This window comes from Podarcis filfolensis (genome assembly GCF_964270895.1).
Source record: "Podarcis filfolensis genome assembly, chromosome: 5".
NCBI classification, from domain to species: domain Eukaryota; kingdom Metazoa; phylum Chordata; class Lepidosauria; order Squamata; family Lacertidae; genus Podarcis; species Podarcis filfolensis.
The window spans coordinates 65,825,660-65,845,604 of NC_139608.1; the positions used below are offsets into that span (position 1 = coordinate 65,825,660).

Here is a 19,945-nt window from a genome sequence, read left to right on the forward strand (position 1 = left end):
GGTTCACATTAATCTTGGCAGCAATATTTGAGCACAGAAATTATGTCTATACTAGAAAGGAATTTCTTCTCGCATATTCCTTAAGAGGATCGAAGCCAAACATGAGTCCTGGCAACATTACCTTGAGAAACACAAACACATTATAATGCTATCTTTGTTTAGCTGTACTTTGCAACTGAACATTTGCCCCTTGCTCTCTTTGCTTTAAAATAATGTATGCACAAAATGTCCTGAATATACTTTCTTCAGCATAGTCTCCTTGAACTCCTATTATATTCTTCATGTGGATATATCTGCAAGCAGCCAAGGGGATAAGGGGAGCAATTTTATTCAGTTCTCATTTAAAAGCAAGCCTACATAATTCTCACTTTCTGGAACAATATGCAAACTGAACAACAGCCAGCCTTTGAAATTCACAAATTTTTACAAATGCAGTTCTCCAGTGGACAAATGTGTACAAACAAGTATATACTAGGGTAATGTGTGTATAAAAGTACATGTATTAGTGAGAATAACTTACAAAAATACATTATATTAAAGAAATTGCTTTGCAAAAGTGAATATATTAGGCAAAGTTGAATACAAAAACATGAATTAGGAGAAATTCACACTAAAATGCTGGTGAATTTTCATTAGGGATTTTTTTTTTTTAATCAAATGAGGAGAGTTGAATTTAAGATAGGAAGAATTAGAACCTGAGAGGAATTGAAATGGATGGATTCACTCATCTGTAGTTAGGACAACAAATATATATGTACATACAGAACGTGGAATACTTCCTGTTTAAGTACATAGTAGTACAAAGACTACAGTGATATGCAACCAGCAATAAACAAGATAATGGGTGCCTGTTCTGCCATCTGGGGGATGAAAGGGAAGAAGTTAAAACAAGGAAGGAAGGGGAAGGAAATTAAGCAAGTGGGAGTGATGTGGGAAGGAGCTGCAGCCCAAACTCCCATCTGCTTGCCAAATTGACGGGATGTGCAAAGGATATAGGGCTGATTTTTCTACCTTGAGCTGGCTACTTGAGTACTCAAGGAATGTGTCATTGTTTAGAAGAGGTCCAAAATGTGGCTAACCAGTTAGGGAAGTTGCTACCACTATATTTTGACTTGTAGCCTTACACATTATACTACAGTGGTACCTCTGGTTACGAACTTAATTTGTTCTGGATGTCCATTCTTAACCTGTAACCATTCTTAACCTGGGGTGCCACTTTAGCTAATGGGGCCTCCCACTGCTGCTGCACCGCCAGCAAACAATTTCTGTTCCCGTTCTGAGGTAAAGTTCTTAACCTGAGGTACTACTTCCGGGTTAACCGAGTCTGTAACCTGAAGTGTTTGTAACGCGAGGTACCATGCATGAACTTTCCTTTTGAAAGACAGGTCTTCATTTAATGTTAGATTATTTTGATTTCAGATATTGCTGTCTCCCAGCTGGCTATAATTCCTATCTACATAGTAGTTTGCTGCATAGCTGAATTAAGCTATGCTGCTTATCTGAGAGGATGCTGCATGTAACAGATGTCTGATGTTTCTCAACACATCTCCTTTATTTACTAAAACCAAATTCATAAACCTAAAGCAGAATAATTACAAAACTCAGACCTCATTTATCATTTTGTGAATGATTAGAACTGTGGTGCCTTTTAAGTAAAATGGAGCATTTAAACATAGGGCTTGCAACAATTTGCTTCTCTCACACTTTTGCCTATTTGTTATGCAGTTTTCTACTATAACAACAAGAATTGTTAGAGGTTTGCATTGGCACACTTTTGGAATATCTTTGTTCATTGTTTTACAGATATGCTGCATTTTGATTAGTTATATTCCGATGTGCCATTAATAATTAACTATTTTATAGCAGCTGTTGTATAAAACCAGGACTTGGAATCAGGACAGCGCGTGGGAATGTGTCCATTGGGAAAGGGAGAATCAGCCCACAGCCACAAACCTGCCATCACAAGTTAGAACCAGCTGAGAAACCGCAAGAATAGGAACATTTATGGAGAATCCTACATAGAAGATAACACTTACAGCTTCCTAACTCCATCTTACCCATTCAAATTCCCATGTTTGAGAGGGAAAGGATTGCTCACTCTTACACATAGGTACCTCAAAGTATCCAGCCCTTACAACCTTTCTGTGCCCATTCTTAACCAAACACCCAACTTTTATCTTTCGAAATGATAGATGTCCTTTGCTCAAATCCCGCCCCACCCCCCACAATTCATCTATTTTAAGAGTTGCTAATTCATACTGGTCCATTCAGTGGGTGGAGCCTGAGACACCTCTGAAATTCTCTGTGAGTTTTTTACTGGGCACTTAGAGGACAAAGTCATTCATCTCTGTAGCGAGCTAGATGCCATGATAGATACAGTCTCATGAGGTTTCCAATGACATAATAAGCCATGTTTTGTGGGATCAGTTCTACTTTTTGCAGCCTGATGAGGTTTATAGGCGGCTTGCAAGTATGAGCCCAATGATGGGCCCTTTGGACCCCCTGCCAGTCATGGCAACGTAGCTGCAGGCAGGAACCAATTATCTTTTTTCAAATTATTTTTGTTGATTTTCCAAATTTCACAAGGAGGAAACTGATATCTAGACCCATTCCAATCTGAACTCATGCCTGAGTTCAGGACTAAATCTGACTTCGTTGCCCTAGTGGATGATGACTTCTATAGAGAGAGGGGCAGGGGGAGTGTGCCCCTGTTGCTCTTACTAGATCTCTCAGCAGATTTTGATACCATTGGCCATGGTATCCTCCTGGGCTGTCTATGGGAGATGGGTATATCTCACTCAGAAAAATCATACTTTTCTGCTGTGATTCTGGTTTTATTTATCCCCAGGGATGGTTCCAGAAGATAGCACTGGATGAATGCTTCTTAGCACTCTGGTTCTTGAGCTATTGTTTGGACTTGCTATTAGTGGTTAGTGTCTTAATTTGAAGTCAACTCACATTCGTATTTTTCATTTCTCCTTCCTTGACTTAGAATGCCTCATAGAATTATAGAGTTAGTACCACGAGGATCATCTAATTCAATGCCCTGCAATGCAGGAATCTTTTGCCCAACATGGGGCTCCAATTCATGACTTATTTGACCACCTATTTGCTCAATTTCAATAGTTGCTGCTCTCGAAATCTGGACATCTTACCGATGTTTTGCAAACTGCCAATACTTTATTTTCTTCCCCTTCTTCTGTCATTAGATATATACTGGAATATTTTATGCTATAACACTTTCCTATTATATTTCCACCCTCAGTCTCAGAAATTGGTCTGTGATTTATTCTGTATTTTTCTTTTTTCTTACAAAGTCTACAGTACTCCTGATACTTTGCTCCAGTTGTTCAGGCTGTCATTTTCAACTCTGTCACCCAACTTCCCCTCTCCCACTTGCCTCATTGTCATGCCTCTAAAGTGCTTCTAATTTCCATTCTTATTGGAGGAATTTGCTCATCCATAGCTCTTGACAGTATTCTGGGTGTTTTGTTTGTTTTTTGATTTGCTCCAGGGTGATTTTGTTACGTTTTTACAATGCAATGCTTTTCTGCATATATAGAGTGTATGCAGAAACATGTGCCTTGTTTGTGGGTGACCCAGTTTCATTGCCCTTCTGGTTGGCTCAAAGCCACCGTATTTGCTACTAGAAGGAATGGTTATGTGATCTGTGCGCCAATGAGCTAACAATCTAAATTTTGACAGTGTATGGGAAGAAGACTACAGATGGAAAGGTAAAAGAGGAGGGAGTAAAAAGAGATGAATTTAAATGTAGCCGTGTTTTACATACTTAAACTTCATAGCCTTGAGATTGGCTTTTCTCTTTTGTGTTTGCTGCTATAATTGCCTGTTACACCAAGTTCAGCCCAGGTGAACTATGAAACACTGACAGGTATACACAGGAGTTTCTTAACCTTGGAACTATAAAGTCTCCCCGCTGCTTTTGGCTTCTTTGTATGAGCTCCTTCTGTTCCCCCATAATTTTGATGTACAAATTGGATCCTCCTAACAGAGGGTCCATGTTGTGCTTGGCCCTGAAACTCTTCCCTAATTGGCTTATGGGCGGGGCTTGCCCCACTCCAAGCCGGTGGTGCCACAGTTATGCCAATGGCCTTTAGCCAATCAGCAGCGTGGCAAGGCTGGGGGTATTTATTTGCAGCACGACGTAGGGACCTCCTTTTGCTTTGCACTGCCAAACACCTGCCCACCCACCCGTTAATTAGGTCGTGTTTGGCCTTGCTTTGGACTTTGGTTGGTCGCCTGTTTGGGAATGGGGGCCAGGTAGGATTTTTTTCCAATGTGGCAGATTGGCTGTGGCCACTTGGTTTTTGCCTACCTCTTAGCAATCATCACAACTTTGCAAGGTTTGGCGGTTAGGCATTGGTTTAGGGGAATGTGGGGAGGGGAGGTGCAGCCATCACCTGCCCCTCCAATGAATAGGGTATTCCGTTAAAGGAATCCGGGGGTCTGGATCTCAACTGAAGCCCGGAGAGGGGCTAGGGCCATGCCAGGACTCCAGGGGTGAGCACCAGTCTATGTACATTGATGGAACTCCCCCTGCTGGTTGTTTACCCTTCCAGGCTTCCTGCAGGGTGGGGCAGGAGCCAGATATAGTTTGATACCAATGCCTAAACCAATACCAGTCACATTTGTGTATTTTAATAAAGTTGTGGCCAAAATTTGCCCATTAACATTTAAACTAAATTCTGTCTCCACTGTGTCTTTATTTCCATGGGGGATGGGTTTTGGGGCTCGAAGCACAAGCGGATTTTCTCTTTATATGAGCAATTCACTTTAAAATTAATAAAATGTTATGTAATATAACTGGTTTCAGAAACATGATCAGACAGAAATTTAGTTTTCTTTTTGCTCCAACGCTATGTTGCTTTCAGTACATTTCAAAGAATTGCATTTGAAAATTTGTCATTCCAGTTGCATCATGCAGCATTAGAACTCAAGTGGTGCATGTCCTTGTGGGTATCTGAGTAGAGAGGTCACCAAATCTGGTTTAAAGTGAGTTCTTGGAGCTTAGATTGGAAGGAAAAATGAATTTTGAGGGGGAGAGGAATAATGAAATTTCATAGAGGTGGTATTGGCACCCAGAAAAACATTAATGCAAGTTGCCCAACTGTGTTGTGGACTATCGTCTGCTTCTTACCAGGATTAGATGTCCTGTTTGGTGTTCTGAAACAATTAAGAAATTATGTGTGGGCAGCAAGGGTGATAGTTAGGGAATGCCTTTGGGACAGAAGCCTTTGCTCCTCACTCAGAAAAAATTGCAAGAGGGTCCTCAAATGCAGCAGACCTGGCCTACCATGTTTAGAAGTAATCCAAGTTTTTAATTGCCATCTATAACAAGAGACTCCCATAAGACCAGGTTTACAGTGACTTAAATGCACCACTATTGTATCTACCAACTATTCCATGAAGCATGATTTCCAGGTGAATTTGGAAATTCTTGCTCAAGAGAAACATTTGAGGAGTATGAAGAGGAACAAAAAACTGCAACAGGACTAGCAAATTTTCTGATAGGGCATGAATCTAAAACATTATTCTCCATGCTTGGATGGCCAGTAGAGGCAAGGACTTATATGTAGCAGCTGTAAGCTAAAAGCTACATTTTAAAGGGTTCTACAAAATAGGATATTTGGAACAAAAATCAAATAGGCATTTCCTTGGACTGTCAGTGTGGCAACAATTAGGTGGTGAATGTGGTTATGATTACTAGGATGTTGTATAAACATGCAAACATAAGGAAAATACTCCTGCTGCATCACACCAAAGGCCTATCTATTCCAGCTTCCTGTTTCCCAAAGGAAACAAGATGCTATGTTATTTTAACAATGTAGGCTTAAAGTGGATTCAGACAATGTGTTTAACAGCCCGTTAATATGGAACTGTCTTTCCATTAAGGAATAGACCTTGTATGGTTACTGTTTTATTAAATGCAGGTTATCTTTTAGTAATCATCATGTGAATGGTGTGGTCCTCCAAATCCATTCTTTTGCTGTAATCCTCAACAGGGAGGATAATTCTGAAGCACTTGTTTCTGGATTAGTGAGACTTGCTTCCACATAAATAAGATTAGTAATTTCAGCTAAGACTTGTGACAAATGTGACGTCACATTACAAATAAGAGGGATGCAGTGGCGCTGTGGTCTAAACCACGGAGTCTCTTGGTTTAGACCATAAGGTGATCCAAAGGTCAGCAGTTCAAATCCACGTGATGGGGGGAACTCCCATTGCTCTGTCCCAGCTCCTGCCAACCTAACAGTTTGAAAGCATAGCAGTGCAAGTAGTTAAATACGTACTGCTGCGGTGGGAAGATAAACGGTGTTTCCATGCACTCTGGCTTCTGTCACAGTGTTCCACTGTGCCAGAAGCAGTTTAGTCATGCTGGCCACATAACTCAGAAAGCTGTCTGTGGACAAACACCGGATCCCTTGGCCTGAAAGCAAGAACGCCACACCCCATAGTCACCTTTGACTAGAGTTAACTGTCCAGGGGTCCTTTACCTTTACATTTTACCTACATTACAAATAGAAACATCCCAGTATAAACTATGATGGAAAATGTAAGAGCTAAAAAAAGCATCCTAACTGGATTAAAAATAGATCTGTGAAGTACATTGACTAGGTTACAAAGCTTATCACAATATGTTCTTTATAATTCAGCTATGAAGAGATTTGTAAGTTGATCTTCCATTTGGCAGCATTTTAGCCTCCAACCCCTTTAACATGCACATCATGGCAAGTGTAAAATGATCAATAAGCAACTGTGTCAAACAAGGTTATTCCATGAACCACCACAGGCTCTGAGCTGATTAGCTTCCAAGATCAGATGTAATGTGTTGGCCATAGATGCAAGGTTATGGAAAGGACCTAATAAACAATCAAATGGAGTTTATTTCCCATCAGAACCTTTTGAAATAGGATTACCAGGATTGCTTCACAATATGCTTTTGCAGTTTTTCTATTTACTTTTGCTTTTTGTAATCTTTTTTTGCGTGTCCGACTTCTAGCATCCTTCTCCCCACCTACGGCCATTAGGGGACAACATAGTTGGGCAGCTGCCATGGCCCAAGTCCCAGACAGCAACAGCTGACAGGAGCCCTGATTGGAGTTCCCAACATTGTGGCTGAATTTTCTTTATCACTGTGTGTATGCTCCTCAGTGCTCATAAGATTATCAGCTAAGGTAGAGCAGCAGCAACAGGGACTACCACAAGAACCAGAGCCTTCTCCCTCTGGGTCCATCAGGTAGCAGCAGGAAAAAGGATGAACTGCCACATGGCATGCCCAAAGTGAGAGGGATGATGGGGACTTTTGCTGCAGCTGCTTGCCACCTTTATGTCTGGACCCACTGAGTAGTGGACACAAGGAAAATAACAGCTGTAGAGAGAGTGGGAACACTCTCTACCTTAAAGCTAACCCATGTTTTGTGAATAGACCAGTGGATCAAGGGGCACAGAAGACAGCTGGCCATACCTCAGCCACCCACCCAAACAAAGTTCTTTAACTAAAGGAGAGCCTAAGCAATGCACAGTGGTACCTCGGGTTACATACGCTTCAGGTTACAGACGCTTCAGGTTACAGACTCCGCTAACCCAGAAATAGTACCTCGAGTTAAGAACTTTGCTTCAGGATGAGAACAGAAATCGTGCTCCGGTGGTGCAGCGGCAGCTGGAGGCCCCATTAGCTAAAGTGGTGCTTCAGGTTAAGATCAGTTTCAGGTTAAGAATGGACCTCCGGAACAAATTAAGTACTTAACCCGAGGTACCACTGCACTATATGCGGGGCTTCCCTTACACTTTACCTGGAAACTGCAGTTGCTGTCAGCATGTGACACCTCTGCTCAAAGATCTGCACTGGTTAACTTGTTTCAGTCTGTGGAACCAGCACTGCTTGCTTACAAGTGTCAAATAATATCTGTGCTTGTAAGAAATTTGTACATTGTGTGGCAGCTACACTTTGGAACTTCCTGCCTATTGACATCAGGCAGGTGCCTTTGCTGAACTCTTGTTTGCACCTGCTTAAAACATTTTTGTTTACACAATCCTGTCCAGACACATGGATTAGATTCTAAACAGTTACAGGTATGACAGAATCACTGCTATATACATATAGTAAATTGGGAGAAAAATAATATGCATGAAGGTCTATCAGAATTACATTCTTTTTTTAGTCTAGCAATGTGAATAAAATGTTGAAACCTTAGTCAAGCATAATGTCTTAGGGTTGCTTTGCACATGCATTTAACATTTAAATTTAAATATATATATATATGTTGCTGGTCATGTCAGCAGTCAAATGCGGTTATTTTTGGTCATGTGATTTTTGTTGTTGCTGGTAGTATACTCTCCGGCACAAATGAAGGTGTGCATTTTAGTGTGCTCCCGAGTAATGACAACCAGCAGAAAATAAACATGTGTAATTAATAAAAAATGCCATTAACACCAAACATTCACATTTTTATTAGGCATGCTAGTAAATTAAACACACTGACCAAGGTGTAACTTGTTTTAAATGCCCAAGAGTTTCTTCTGAACTGTGTTCACCCCCATAATACATGGTCACCTGTTTTTGAAACCTTTAGGAGTATACTTTAAAAAAAGAAGAAGCGCTTTTGAGTGTGTTTCAGGAAGACACCTACATCCAGCTGGAATAAATGAGCTAAAAGGGCACGGCTAAATAAGTACCCTCTAATTTTTACTTAGTTAGCCCATGTGACCTTACACATAGTCTGTTTTGGAATGCTTGAGAAACCATCTGTTCTGTACATGGTAAATGTTAGAACCGTATACAGTTTCTGAAGAACAAAGGTGGCAGCACATGCGTGAGGTCTTTTTTTTTTTTCTGGCACCCAAGTACTTCCCAGATGAAACTTCAGTAAGTGAGTGGAACCTGTTCTCCCATTTGCCCTCTTAGCCTTTCTAAAAATACTGTAATCCCCAAGATGAAGCTATTTTGGGAGATGCATCTGCATGGGTATACCCTTGAGAGGCTTAGTTTTGGCATGCGCACATGTGTCAGTTTCACATGGCTTACATAGCTCGTCCTGTGCACACTTATTACAAGCCTCTCTGTACACAGACTCGAGAGACAACTCCTGGATCTGGGAACCACAAAGCTTTTGAATTTGTAGGCTGAGTTTCCAAACGCAGGAGGAGGGGAAATGTTCTTTTAGAAATGTTAATGGGTGTCTGAAATAATTCCTTTCAGACATCCACATGCCAGTTCCTCAGCTTATTGGATCTGATTTCATAAAACCTGGCTGTGGTTTCTCTCCGGGGACCTTAATGATCTTGCCACTTTCAATAAACATTTATAGAAACTGCCAGCTTGCGGACAAGAGAAACTCATATGAAAGACTTTATCTTCCAGAAATATTGAAAAGCAAAAAAAATAAAAATCCTCCAAAAATAATCCCACTCCTCCCACCTTCACGAGAAGATTAATAGAAACTGTCAAGATGTAGCCTTCAGTTGATAACTGGAATTGAATTATAGCGCAAAGCATTTGCATTACACAGACATTCTGTTGGCACCTCTGGTTTATTTTGGGGGCGGAAATGCAAACAGGTTTTGAACGTGGACCAATAAGACAATGGGCGAGAAAACAAAGAAACTTTGAGAGACAAGATGGAAATTAAGCTTGTAAACTCCGTTCAGCGCGCATGTCATCCAGGAACAGAGTTATGTAGCACTCATGTTTGCACTTCTAAGAAATTTCCATTTTTTCGCCTTAAAAAATCCAGATATGAAGCCGAAGCTGCCTTCTTTGCCAACCTGAAACTATCTGACTTCAACATCATTGACACACTTGGAGTTGGAGGTTTTGGAAGAGTTGAGCTGGTAGGTAACAGTTCTCTTTTTAACATGTTAACTCTGTTTTGTGGGTTTGCTTGTGGGGGGAGAGAGGGGATTGGGAAGGATACTTATCTTTTCCTTGTTCGGTACCCAATGAAGAGAAATATTGGTGAAGATAAGGGTGTAAAGCTGTCAGTCACTAAAAAGCAGTAATAAACTTTGCAGTAGTGAGAAAAAAAAAATCTGAATAAACTCCTGTCACTGCCTTTGTAAGTCTGGGTTTTTCATTCTGCAGGGTACCTTGTATTTAAATAATGTGACAGCTGGGGGAACAGGGGAATCTTCCAGCCAATATATTGAAATAAGGACTCACATGGGGCTGTGGTACAGTTTCAGAAATAATGCAATATTTATCATTTCCTCATTGCTATTATGTTTGCTCTGCTCTAGGTATTTGCAATTAAGATAAAAAAACAACCATTTCCCAACTTGTAATAGAATTATGCAATAACCAAAATAGCAATTTTAATGAGCTGTTGTTGTTGCTTTAATTTTATATATTCTGTTTGCATTCTGTTTTATATGGCTTTGTATGGTTAGGTCCCGTGGGAATTTATGCTGAAGGCATGTGATATATATTACACAAAGGTTTATGTTTAAGGCATGAAATATATATTACACAAATAAGTAAACAATATTAATAGAATTATATCGACCTTTAAATATATATAAAATGAAGATACTGGTGATCAATATGTGGGTTTTTTTGTTCTATATATGTGTATGTATCAAATGTATAAAAAGAGGAGAATATATTATTAGTTGGGTGACTCATTTGTGAGTAACAAATTTATAGCAACAAGGAGGACTCCCTGATACGTGACACCTGTCAGACTCTTAGGAACTCCTTTAAGTTATGTACAGTGCAGTAAACAGGTTTTCTGCTGCCTTTCCAAAAATAAAGGGATATCCCTTCCATAAAAGCAAGGCAAGCAAGCAGTCATGCCATTAACAACCTTTTCTTCGGATTGACTTGCAGTTTGTGAGCACAATCCAGAGATGTACACCCAGTACACCCAGAATTATTTGTATTTAAAGTTTAAGCAGGCGATTGCTATGAGCCAAAGAACTCTGCAGCTAAGGCTGCAATACTAAATGCACTTACCAGGGAAGAAGTAAGCCTCACAGAGTGGGAGTTACTTCCAAGTAAATATGCATATGATTGTGCCACAATTCCTTGAACAACAGCTCATATAATGCATATTGAAACAGACTGGGTTTTCAGGTGAGATTATGATATGGCATTGGGGGCCTGCCATTTGGGAGGGATGTCTGGCATTTAATTGGGCATGCCCGGTTCATCTACCTAGACTAAGAATAATCTCAGCCAACCTAACTACAGGCATGTGAAAAGAAAATGCTAAGCTAAAAGACTTCATGTCAAGCAAGTTCAAGAACTTTGGAATGGGTTAGACCACTGTGAAAAGTGGACCGAACCAATTTCTTCTCCATTCCCCGCCAAGCACCAAATTACTGTGCAGTTACAGGTGTAGAATGTCATGGACATCTGGTTGGTCACTATGCAAACAGGATGCTGGACAAGATGGGCCACTTACCTGGTCCAGCTTGGCTCTTCTTATGTTCTTAGAGCTGTATTTTTTATTTCTCTGGAAAAACATTAAGTAAAAAAAAACCACACAACATTGCTTAAATGCTGTTTATAGCACTAACTTGACTTTTGTAGTGGGAATTCTCCCATCACCAAGGTGTAACTTGGCTATCATGTAATCAGTGGTAAGATTGAAAACTGGAATGCCTGTGATTCAGAGCTAGTACTGGCTGGTGGGCTGTCAAGAATGCACTGGCCTACAGTTTAATGTTCAGATGTGGCTTGTTATAAGTACATGGATAGTGCTCCAAACACCTTTGTGAGTGCCAGTTGCTTTAATAATGTGTTCCCTGGACCAATTTAGATGCAGGTACATGTCCATTAAACGAGACAGACATTTAAATAATTGTCAGTTCAAGGAAGATTGGAATGGCATTTAGGAAATTTGGAGTTTTCCTCAGCATAAAAGGCCACAACATAGTAAGCCACATCATAAAACTTAGCGCAGTGAAAAGTGCGCACATATCATATGCAGTAATGGGGCCCCTCCTATATAATTTGGTTGTCTTTATAAGTTAATAGACATTTCCAGAAGACTTGTATTACTATTCATGGAGTTCCCTGGGTGGTTTTTTGTTTTAAGAAATCTGGCCTTAGTCTCATATTACACTATCTCTCAGTAGGTACTATTTTAGTCCTGTTCTTCACCTCAGATGGCTGGTGGTGTCCATAAGGATCTTGCAGAAAGAGACAGGAAGAGACTTGTTCAGTTTTCAAGCAAACAATATAAATGGCTTGCAGAGTTGGGTTTTTAGTGAGAGTAATTACAAATCTATCTCCACACATCCACTAAGAACATAATGAAATTTGCAAAGCGCTTAGAAGCCTATTTTGGCATCCACTGGAATATAAATAAATAAATAAATAAATGCCAGTATTGATACTGATAATTCAAGCAGAATAGCCTTGGTAACGTTGCCTTTAGAAATCAGGTGTTTGAAATATGAGTTAAGTAATCATACAAAGGACTGCAGGGTTTGTAACTCTGGCCCCTCAGTATTCATTCCTATCAAAGGACCATAGAAAATAATCTACCCCTTTTGCCCCCTTAGTCTGTTTTTATAAATAAATAAATGAAGGAAGTGCATAAAAATAACAGTTCATGATCCCCACAATCTACACCATGTGTAGATCAGGCATAGGCAAACTTGGCCCTCCAGATGTTTTGGGACTACAACTCCCATCATCCCTAACTAACAGGACCAGTGGTCAGGGATAATGGGAAAATTGTAGTCTCAAAACATCTGGAGGGCCGAGTTTGCCTATGCCTGATCTACACATTTATCAGACTTAGTGACCTCCTAACAGCCACCATCATAAATCTCCACTGAGTCTGCCAAGTAAGTAGAGGCTATTCCAAGAAATGTCCAGCTCATGTTTCTGCCTAAGATGAAATAAAAGGAAGCAATATAAGATAGCCAGACATCCTGTTTTAACAGCTATAGCGCCACAAAAATAAACAAAGTCATTCTTGTCTTTTGACTAAGAGATGAGCTACACATTACCTTCCCTCTGGGAGGCTGTTTCCACACGCTGACTTTTTTATGCCTGACTGTAAGACCTCATACATTGCGCCATACGGAACATCTCTTCTGTAAAGCACATAGGCTGTAATGCAAAATACTAAAATCTAGCCTTTAGCAGCAACTACTTCAATGAAAGACAGGAAATGAACAAATCTCCTAACTGGATAAGACCCTGCTTATACATTGAAGACAGTTGTCAGCTGCTGTCAGAGGAAAGCCAGGTGCTGGGAACTAGGAGTTAAGTCAAGGATGAGGGACAAATCCAGGAGGCAAAGCTGAAGAACATGCCTGAGTCCAGATAGGAAGATTTTATACTTTGTCCTGTCTTGGAAGAACCAATGGCTAGCATGGGTGGGTGGGGAGCAAATCAGAGCATGGGAAGTCCAACAGTTCACTGCCTAAGAAGATTCTCTCAGCTTCAGCCATGGTGGCTCATTACATGGAGTAGCCAAAAATAGGAAACCAAGAATACCTGGTTTTAGTCCCAACGGGGCCTGTTAGCTATCAACAATTATGAATGCAACTTAATATTTTCTGCATAGTGGCTTCCAAACTCCCTACCAACAGTGAATCCTGTCTTCTCCAGAGAACTTTAGGGCATATTCTAAACTACACACTTAATTCCCAAAGGGTGCTGGTCAGGCCTGATGGGCCTTATCATTCAGGTATTCCACCTCTTTTTGTCCTTGTAAAAACCAGGAAAAAATGTAAATAAAAATTAGATGCAATTATGTATTACTTTATTCTCTAAAAGCATTGTCAACTTGCCTTGCATGAGTAAATATTGAAACCCACATTTCACTAACTGTGTCTGGCAAAAGCCTTTAGTTAAACTACATGAAAGACACACTAGCAATGGGTTTCCATTGAGGCATCACACTGCCAAGATCCTTCCATATGAGCACACACTTGGAGGGAGATTTTGATGGTAGCAGGGAAGTAGCAGTCATGAGAGCCTAATATAAAATATTATCCAAAGGATCAAGTTGATGCTAATTGTCATTTGCTCTTGATGCATGAGGTTCACTGACATGTGCCAAAGTTTTGAAAGCTGTGGGAAAGTTATTTTGTTGTTGCTCCTGGAGAAGAATCCTCCCAGCAGCTGGATCTAGGCTTATTTCGATGTATAATCCAAGTTTTTGAGTTGGGTGCAGGGGGCTCAATCTCCTATTGATAATGAATGTAGGGTGTTGAAAGCAAGACAGTATGATCTCTCTGGCTTCCAATGGGGACCTGACCAAGAACTAATAATTATTATTATTTGTTGTTGTTATCCTGCATTTCCACAATTAAGCATCCAAGGCTGCTAACAAAAATACAAATTTATAAAAATAATGGTGATCCTAGAGCAGGCATGGCCAAACTTGCCCCTCCAGATGTTTTGGGACTACAGCTCGCATCATCCCTAGCTAACAGGACCAGTGGTCAGGGATGGTGGGAATTGTAGTCCCAAAACATCTGGAGGGCCAAGTTTGGCCATGCCTGTCCTAGAGTGTATATCCAGAAAAAAAGGGAGTGCATATACTGCTCCCCCATGCATTGATGTACTATTAAGATCACCATCATCCTTGTGGACTCTTGAAGCTAAACAGAAGAACCTTATTACTGAAGTTGACTACTGCTTTTTAGTGGCTTGCGTTATATGTTTTTATAGTTTTATTTTTTAAACATTTATTATGTTGTAATTGTTATTTTGTATTGTTGTTCGCAAAACTTGGGTGTATAATTGTGGAAAGGTGGGATAAAATTGTTTGAGTATATGGCAGGGAACACTTTTAAAGTTGAGAATATTTATAGAAAGACAAAAAAGAATAATCAGTGAATACAAAACATATCTGAAACTTTTGGACACTTTGGCAGAAATTATAGTCTGTTCCCCAAGCCCTGTCAGTCAGAACTATTGATTTGGAAATGCTTTCCGTTTACCACTGTTCTCGTGGGTCCATTATATAGTGGCTGTCTGCTGCAATACCTATCATTTAAGCATAACATATTGCTATCAGAGAGGTTCTGTTATTGACTTGCTGTGTACAGATCTTGTCAGTACATTGGTACAAAGCCCAAGATTCCACTTCAGTATATCATTTCTTCCTATGCTTTAAAACAGGCATCGGCAAACTCGGCCCACCAGATGTTTTGGGTCTACAACTCCCATCATCCCTGACCACTGGTCCTGTTAGCTAGGGATGATGTGAGTTGTAGTCCCAAAACATCTGGAGGGCTGAGTTTGCCTATGCCTGCTTTAAAATATCTACTCATATGCCTTGTGTAAATTAGCATGTGCTTATTAAGATATACTTTATCCATCAGCTTATTTTGTGTGTGCCCAAAATAGTGCCAAGAATGTGCACTGACTTCCTATGGCTTTTCAGTCATAACTCATAGTGGTTGCTTTACATGCTTTTGAAAACCACCTTCTCCTTTCCCTTAAAATCAGTGGAGTATCTTTTTTACAATGTCACTGGTGCTTCAAGTTCAAATAATATCTCTTCCCCACCCCCTTCTCCACACATATACATGCACAAAATTATGATAGAGGAGCTTTTTTCTAACTGCTTGTCTCTGTGGACTGCACTACCCACTCAAGAAGGCCTTGCAATATATAATACCTCTTATCACCCATTATAACAACAACACCTATAGTTAAAAATGTGTGAGAGAGAGAGATTCAGTTCCTGGATTCCATCTTTTTGTCACACCAGTATGGCCAAGAAATGAGTCACAGGACAGGACTGTCTAGAGTGGATAGAGGCAGTCTTGCTTTTTCCGTTTTATGGTGCAGGTTTATCCCATGCTCCAATGAGATATCCTTATATTATAAAAATATTATTTATACCCTGCCCATCTGGCTGGGTTTCCCCAGCCACTCTGGGCGGCTCCCAATTGAATATTAAAAACACAATACAGCATTAAACATTAAAAACTTCCCTAAGCAGTGCTGCTGCCTTCAGATGTCTTTTAAAAGTAGGATAGTTGCTTGTTTCCTTAACATCCGATGGGAGGGCGTTCCACAGGGCAGGCACCACTACCGAGAAGGCCCTCTGCTTGTTTCTCTGTAACTTTGCTTCTCGCAGTGAGAGAACCGCCAGAAGGCCCTTGGCGCTGGACCTCAGCGTCCGGCTGAACGATGGGGAGGGAGGCGCTCCTTCAGGTATACAGGACTGAGGCTTTAAAGGTCAGCACCAACGCTTTGAATTGTGCTTGGAAACGTACTGGGAGCCAATGCAGGTCTCTCAGGACCAGTGTTATATGGTCCTGGCGGCCACTCCCAGTCACCAGTCTAGCTGCCACATTCTGGATTAATTGCAGTTTCTGAGTCACCTTCAAAAGTAGCCCCACGTAGAGCTCATTGCAGTAATCCAAGCGGGAGATAACCACTCTGGCGAGACAGTCTGCGAGCAGGTAGGGTCTCAGCCTGCATACCGGATGGAGCTGGCAGACAGCTGCCCTGGACACAGAATTGACCTGCGCCTCCATGGACAGCTGTGAGTCCAAAATGACTCCCAGGCTGCACATCTGGTCCTTCAGGGGCACAGTTATCCCATTCAGGGCCAGGGAGTCCCCCACACCTGCCCACCCCCTGACCCCCAAACAGTACTTCTGTCCTGTCAGGATTCAACCTCATTCTGTTAGCCGCCATCCATCCTTGAGAATGCTTCTTTCCCTATTCCCATAAATGCATTTGCAGAGAGTTGGTTAGACTCAGGACTGAAGGACTGAAGAAAGTATGCTCTTGTGCCTATCCTCCAATGAATTAATACTTGTCAAGTGGTGCCTAGGCATCACTTTATCTTTACAAATGAAGACCTCTACACGTGGCCTGTCAGAAGTACACATACACTTTGTGGATCCATTAATTTAAAGGAGGGTTTGAGGAAGTGGGGGCCTGCTTAACTCTCCCAACACAGCACATACCAGGGCAGGTGGTTTACATTGGTTAGGATGCTGTATCCTATAAAAACTGTGCCATTCTGCAGAGCAGTAATCACTCTTGACCACTCTAAATGTTCTCAGAGTGAATAAAGTCATTCAAAAAAAAAGAAATGCATGTAACCATACTATGGAGCATAAGTTCATGAAACAATGTAAGTTCATACACCAGAGGGCCTAGATCATTAACTTACAACCTGTGGAGACAAATAATTGCGAATTAGGTGATTTCAATTTCTTCATCTAATCAATATTCAAAGGTTACATTGATGAAATGAATAGCAGAATTCTAAAAGATTGTGAGCATTCAGAGTATCCTTTGCTTTGATGTGTCCCTTTCTTCCCTCTCTAAGATAATTACAGTGTTTTGTGCTTCCTGGTCTGCTTATTTATCTATTTATTTATTTGGGCTACATTTTGGAAAAAGTTAAGCACTTTTCAGTCCCATTAATTCTCCCCTTGAGACAATTTCTAACTTAAATTGTGTAACCTTCATTGGGTTGTGGCCTTCATTTATCTTTTTAAGCTTTTTACTAACTTAATCAATGGATGAGATTCAGTTATACAATAGAGTTTAAAGAGCAAACCCAAGCAAGTATTTGAAGCAGAGAAAATAAGGCAAGACATGCAACTCTTAATTATTCACAAGTGTGCTCAGGAATTCCTTACTCCAAAACCTGCAAAACACCATGAAGCTTTTCAACAGGGTGGTTTTGTTTGTTACTTTGCTTCCGTCATTTGTTAACTCTCCAGCAAAATGAACATTTATTTAACAGTATCTGACGAAGTGTGCATGCACACGAAAGCTCATACCAAGAACTAACTTAGTTGGTCTTTAAGGTGCTACTGGAAAGAAAAAATTTTTTTTATTTATTTAACAGTTGATATAAAAAAGAAAAAGATCAAAATATATCTATCATTGTTTGAAATGATACAAGAAAAATGTCAACCCTGTATGCAATTAGTGTAGCAACCTAGGACCAACTGCTACAAGGAAACATTTTATATGAAGTTGAGTGAACCATACACATGTCAAGAAAATGAAATGGGAACTTCAAGAACAGCGTGGGAGAATATTCTGCCTAATTTTAGCACCTCCTGACCCAAGTGATCTTATGTGCAGTGTTCAGCAAATTTAATCAGGTACAAAATTAGTTGAAAAATAAAATTAGAGCCTGACTACAAGTCTAAAGCTCCAAGTTATTCATTGTAAGACGAATGTGATAAATAATCATGTACTTTGGATAAGAATTAGGAAAACAAAATAATACCATGATGTTGTGTGTAAAACAATCAAATTAAGTGATAGTACAATGGGTGTAATCGGAAGTCAACTTTATTTTCTCTTAATTTTCTTTCTTTTCTTTTTTCTTTCTGTTCTGTAGATTAGTAATAGATAACAGTAATGATTGATGATGTATAGATTGTATAGTTGTGTGTTATTGTATTCTGAAGTGAATTATGGTGGGATGTTGTTTAAGAACTGAGCATGTTCATGTGGAAGAGTGATCAGATATGAAAGGGCAGACTTTACAAATTGGCAGTACTTCATCTATTCCTGAATCAGTTTTAGAACATGATGTGATGTCTGCATGGAATAGGCCTGACTGGTCTGTATCATAGTTGTTGGATTTTTCATATAATTCATAGAGCCCCGTCATACGCAGGATTTTTAATGTGGAGATATTGGTTGAATACATGTGGTTTGAGATTTTCCTCAGCTGAGTACGTGCTCATGCAATTGCTTCTGTGCATGTCTTGATCCCAATCTACTCTTCCACTCTGTAAGTTGACAAGTGGGTTAGATGCAGAGGGTTTAAAGCAAATAGCATAGTATATCTTTACCTCATGGGGGTAGGGTATATTGTTGTTGTTGTTATTTCTGCCATTCACCCTAAGGTCCCAGGGCAGATTACAACATTAGAACACAATATTTAAAACAGTTGCAGAACAACTTCCAGTCATGGAAATAAGATTGATCTTAAAAATATGCATCTCAAATGTCAAAAGCCAGGGTAAAGAGGCATGTCCTCAGCATTTGCCAGAAGCCAGAGGTTCATCTGGCTGAAGTTGCCAGATGAACCTCTGTGGGGAGTTGCACAAGTTAGGAGCTGTATACTTATACAGTTACAGTATTCTTAAGAGAGTCCATGTCCAAGGCTGTATCTAGGACTTAGCAAGGCTATCACCTGCCTCCATTATGCTCCAGCACATATTCTCCATGACAACAAAAAAAAAGGATCAAAATTACCCATGGCAGAGAGGTTAAACTGAAACCAGTTCTCCAAATGAAACCTGAATCTCCCAGAAGTGAGACTCCTAACTTCAACAGAAAAACACACAGATAGTTTTAATCATGATTCCCCCCCAAGGATATTCACTAGTCTGTTTAGTCATTGTTGTACAACACTATTATTTATTTTTAAAATCTATAACCCTCCTTTCAGTCAAAACTTTCCCACGGTTGCAGTAGTACAAACACAGACACTCCGGCTCATGCATATGCCTTAAATCCAGTAGCTTTTAGTTCCCTGGGCAATGACAGAACCAGGACAGGTTTTCCCTCTTACTCTGCAGTCCGTGTTCTTTCTGGTAGGGAAGGAGGGGAGAAGCAAATCCTCTGCAACTTCTCCTTCTCTGGCCAAAGGATAGGGCTAAGCTGGTCTTTCCTTTGCCATGTTTTTCTTCCTAGAATGCGAAGGGATGCAGCCTCCCTAATGCCTTAGGTTTCCTGTCTACAATGTGATTCCCTCCTGCTCTGCACTCCCAGACAATTCACTCCCCCATGCGCCTTCCTTCCAAACCACAGTTAAGCTTGTCAAATCTATTTTAAACAGTGGTATCTGAATCTATAAGATGCATAACTTGTGAGACAGAGAAAAAATAGAGGTGCTCAAAGCATGGTGACCTCGTTCACTTTGTCTGGCAATAAGGTGGATTAGTAGGTCAGCTGAGCATCTGAAGAAAAAAAAGGAAATGGACAAAGCTGTCCAATTATTTAACTTATTTAAGA

The 19,945-nt window shown here is 40.3% G+C and overlaps 1 protein-coding gene across 12 annotated transcripts in view; it reads left to right on the forward strand.

The window, feature by feature from the left end:
* The window catches only part of PRKG1 (protein kinase cGMP-dependent 1), a 668,505-nt gene that overhangs the window by 622,113 nt on the left and 26,447 nt on the right, over window positions 1-19,945 (forward strand). For all 12 annotated transcript variants that reach the window (XM_083614092.1, XM_083614085.1, XM_083614091.1 and 9 more), the window contains one exon: window positions 9,756-9,852. In XM_083614092.1, coding sequence (XP_083470218.1) covers window positions 9,756-9,852 — 97 coding nt within the window. The remainder of the gene's footprint in view (window positions 1-9,755; window positions 9,853-19,945) is intronic.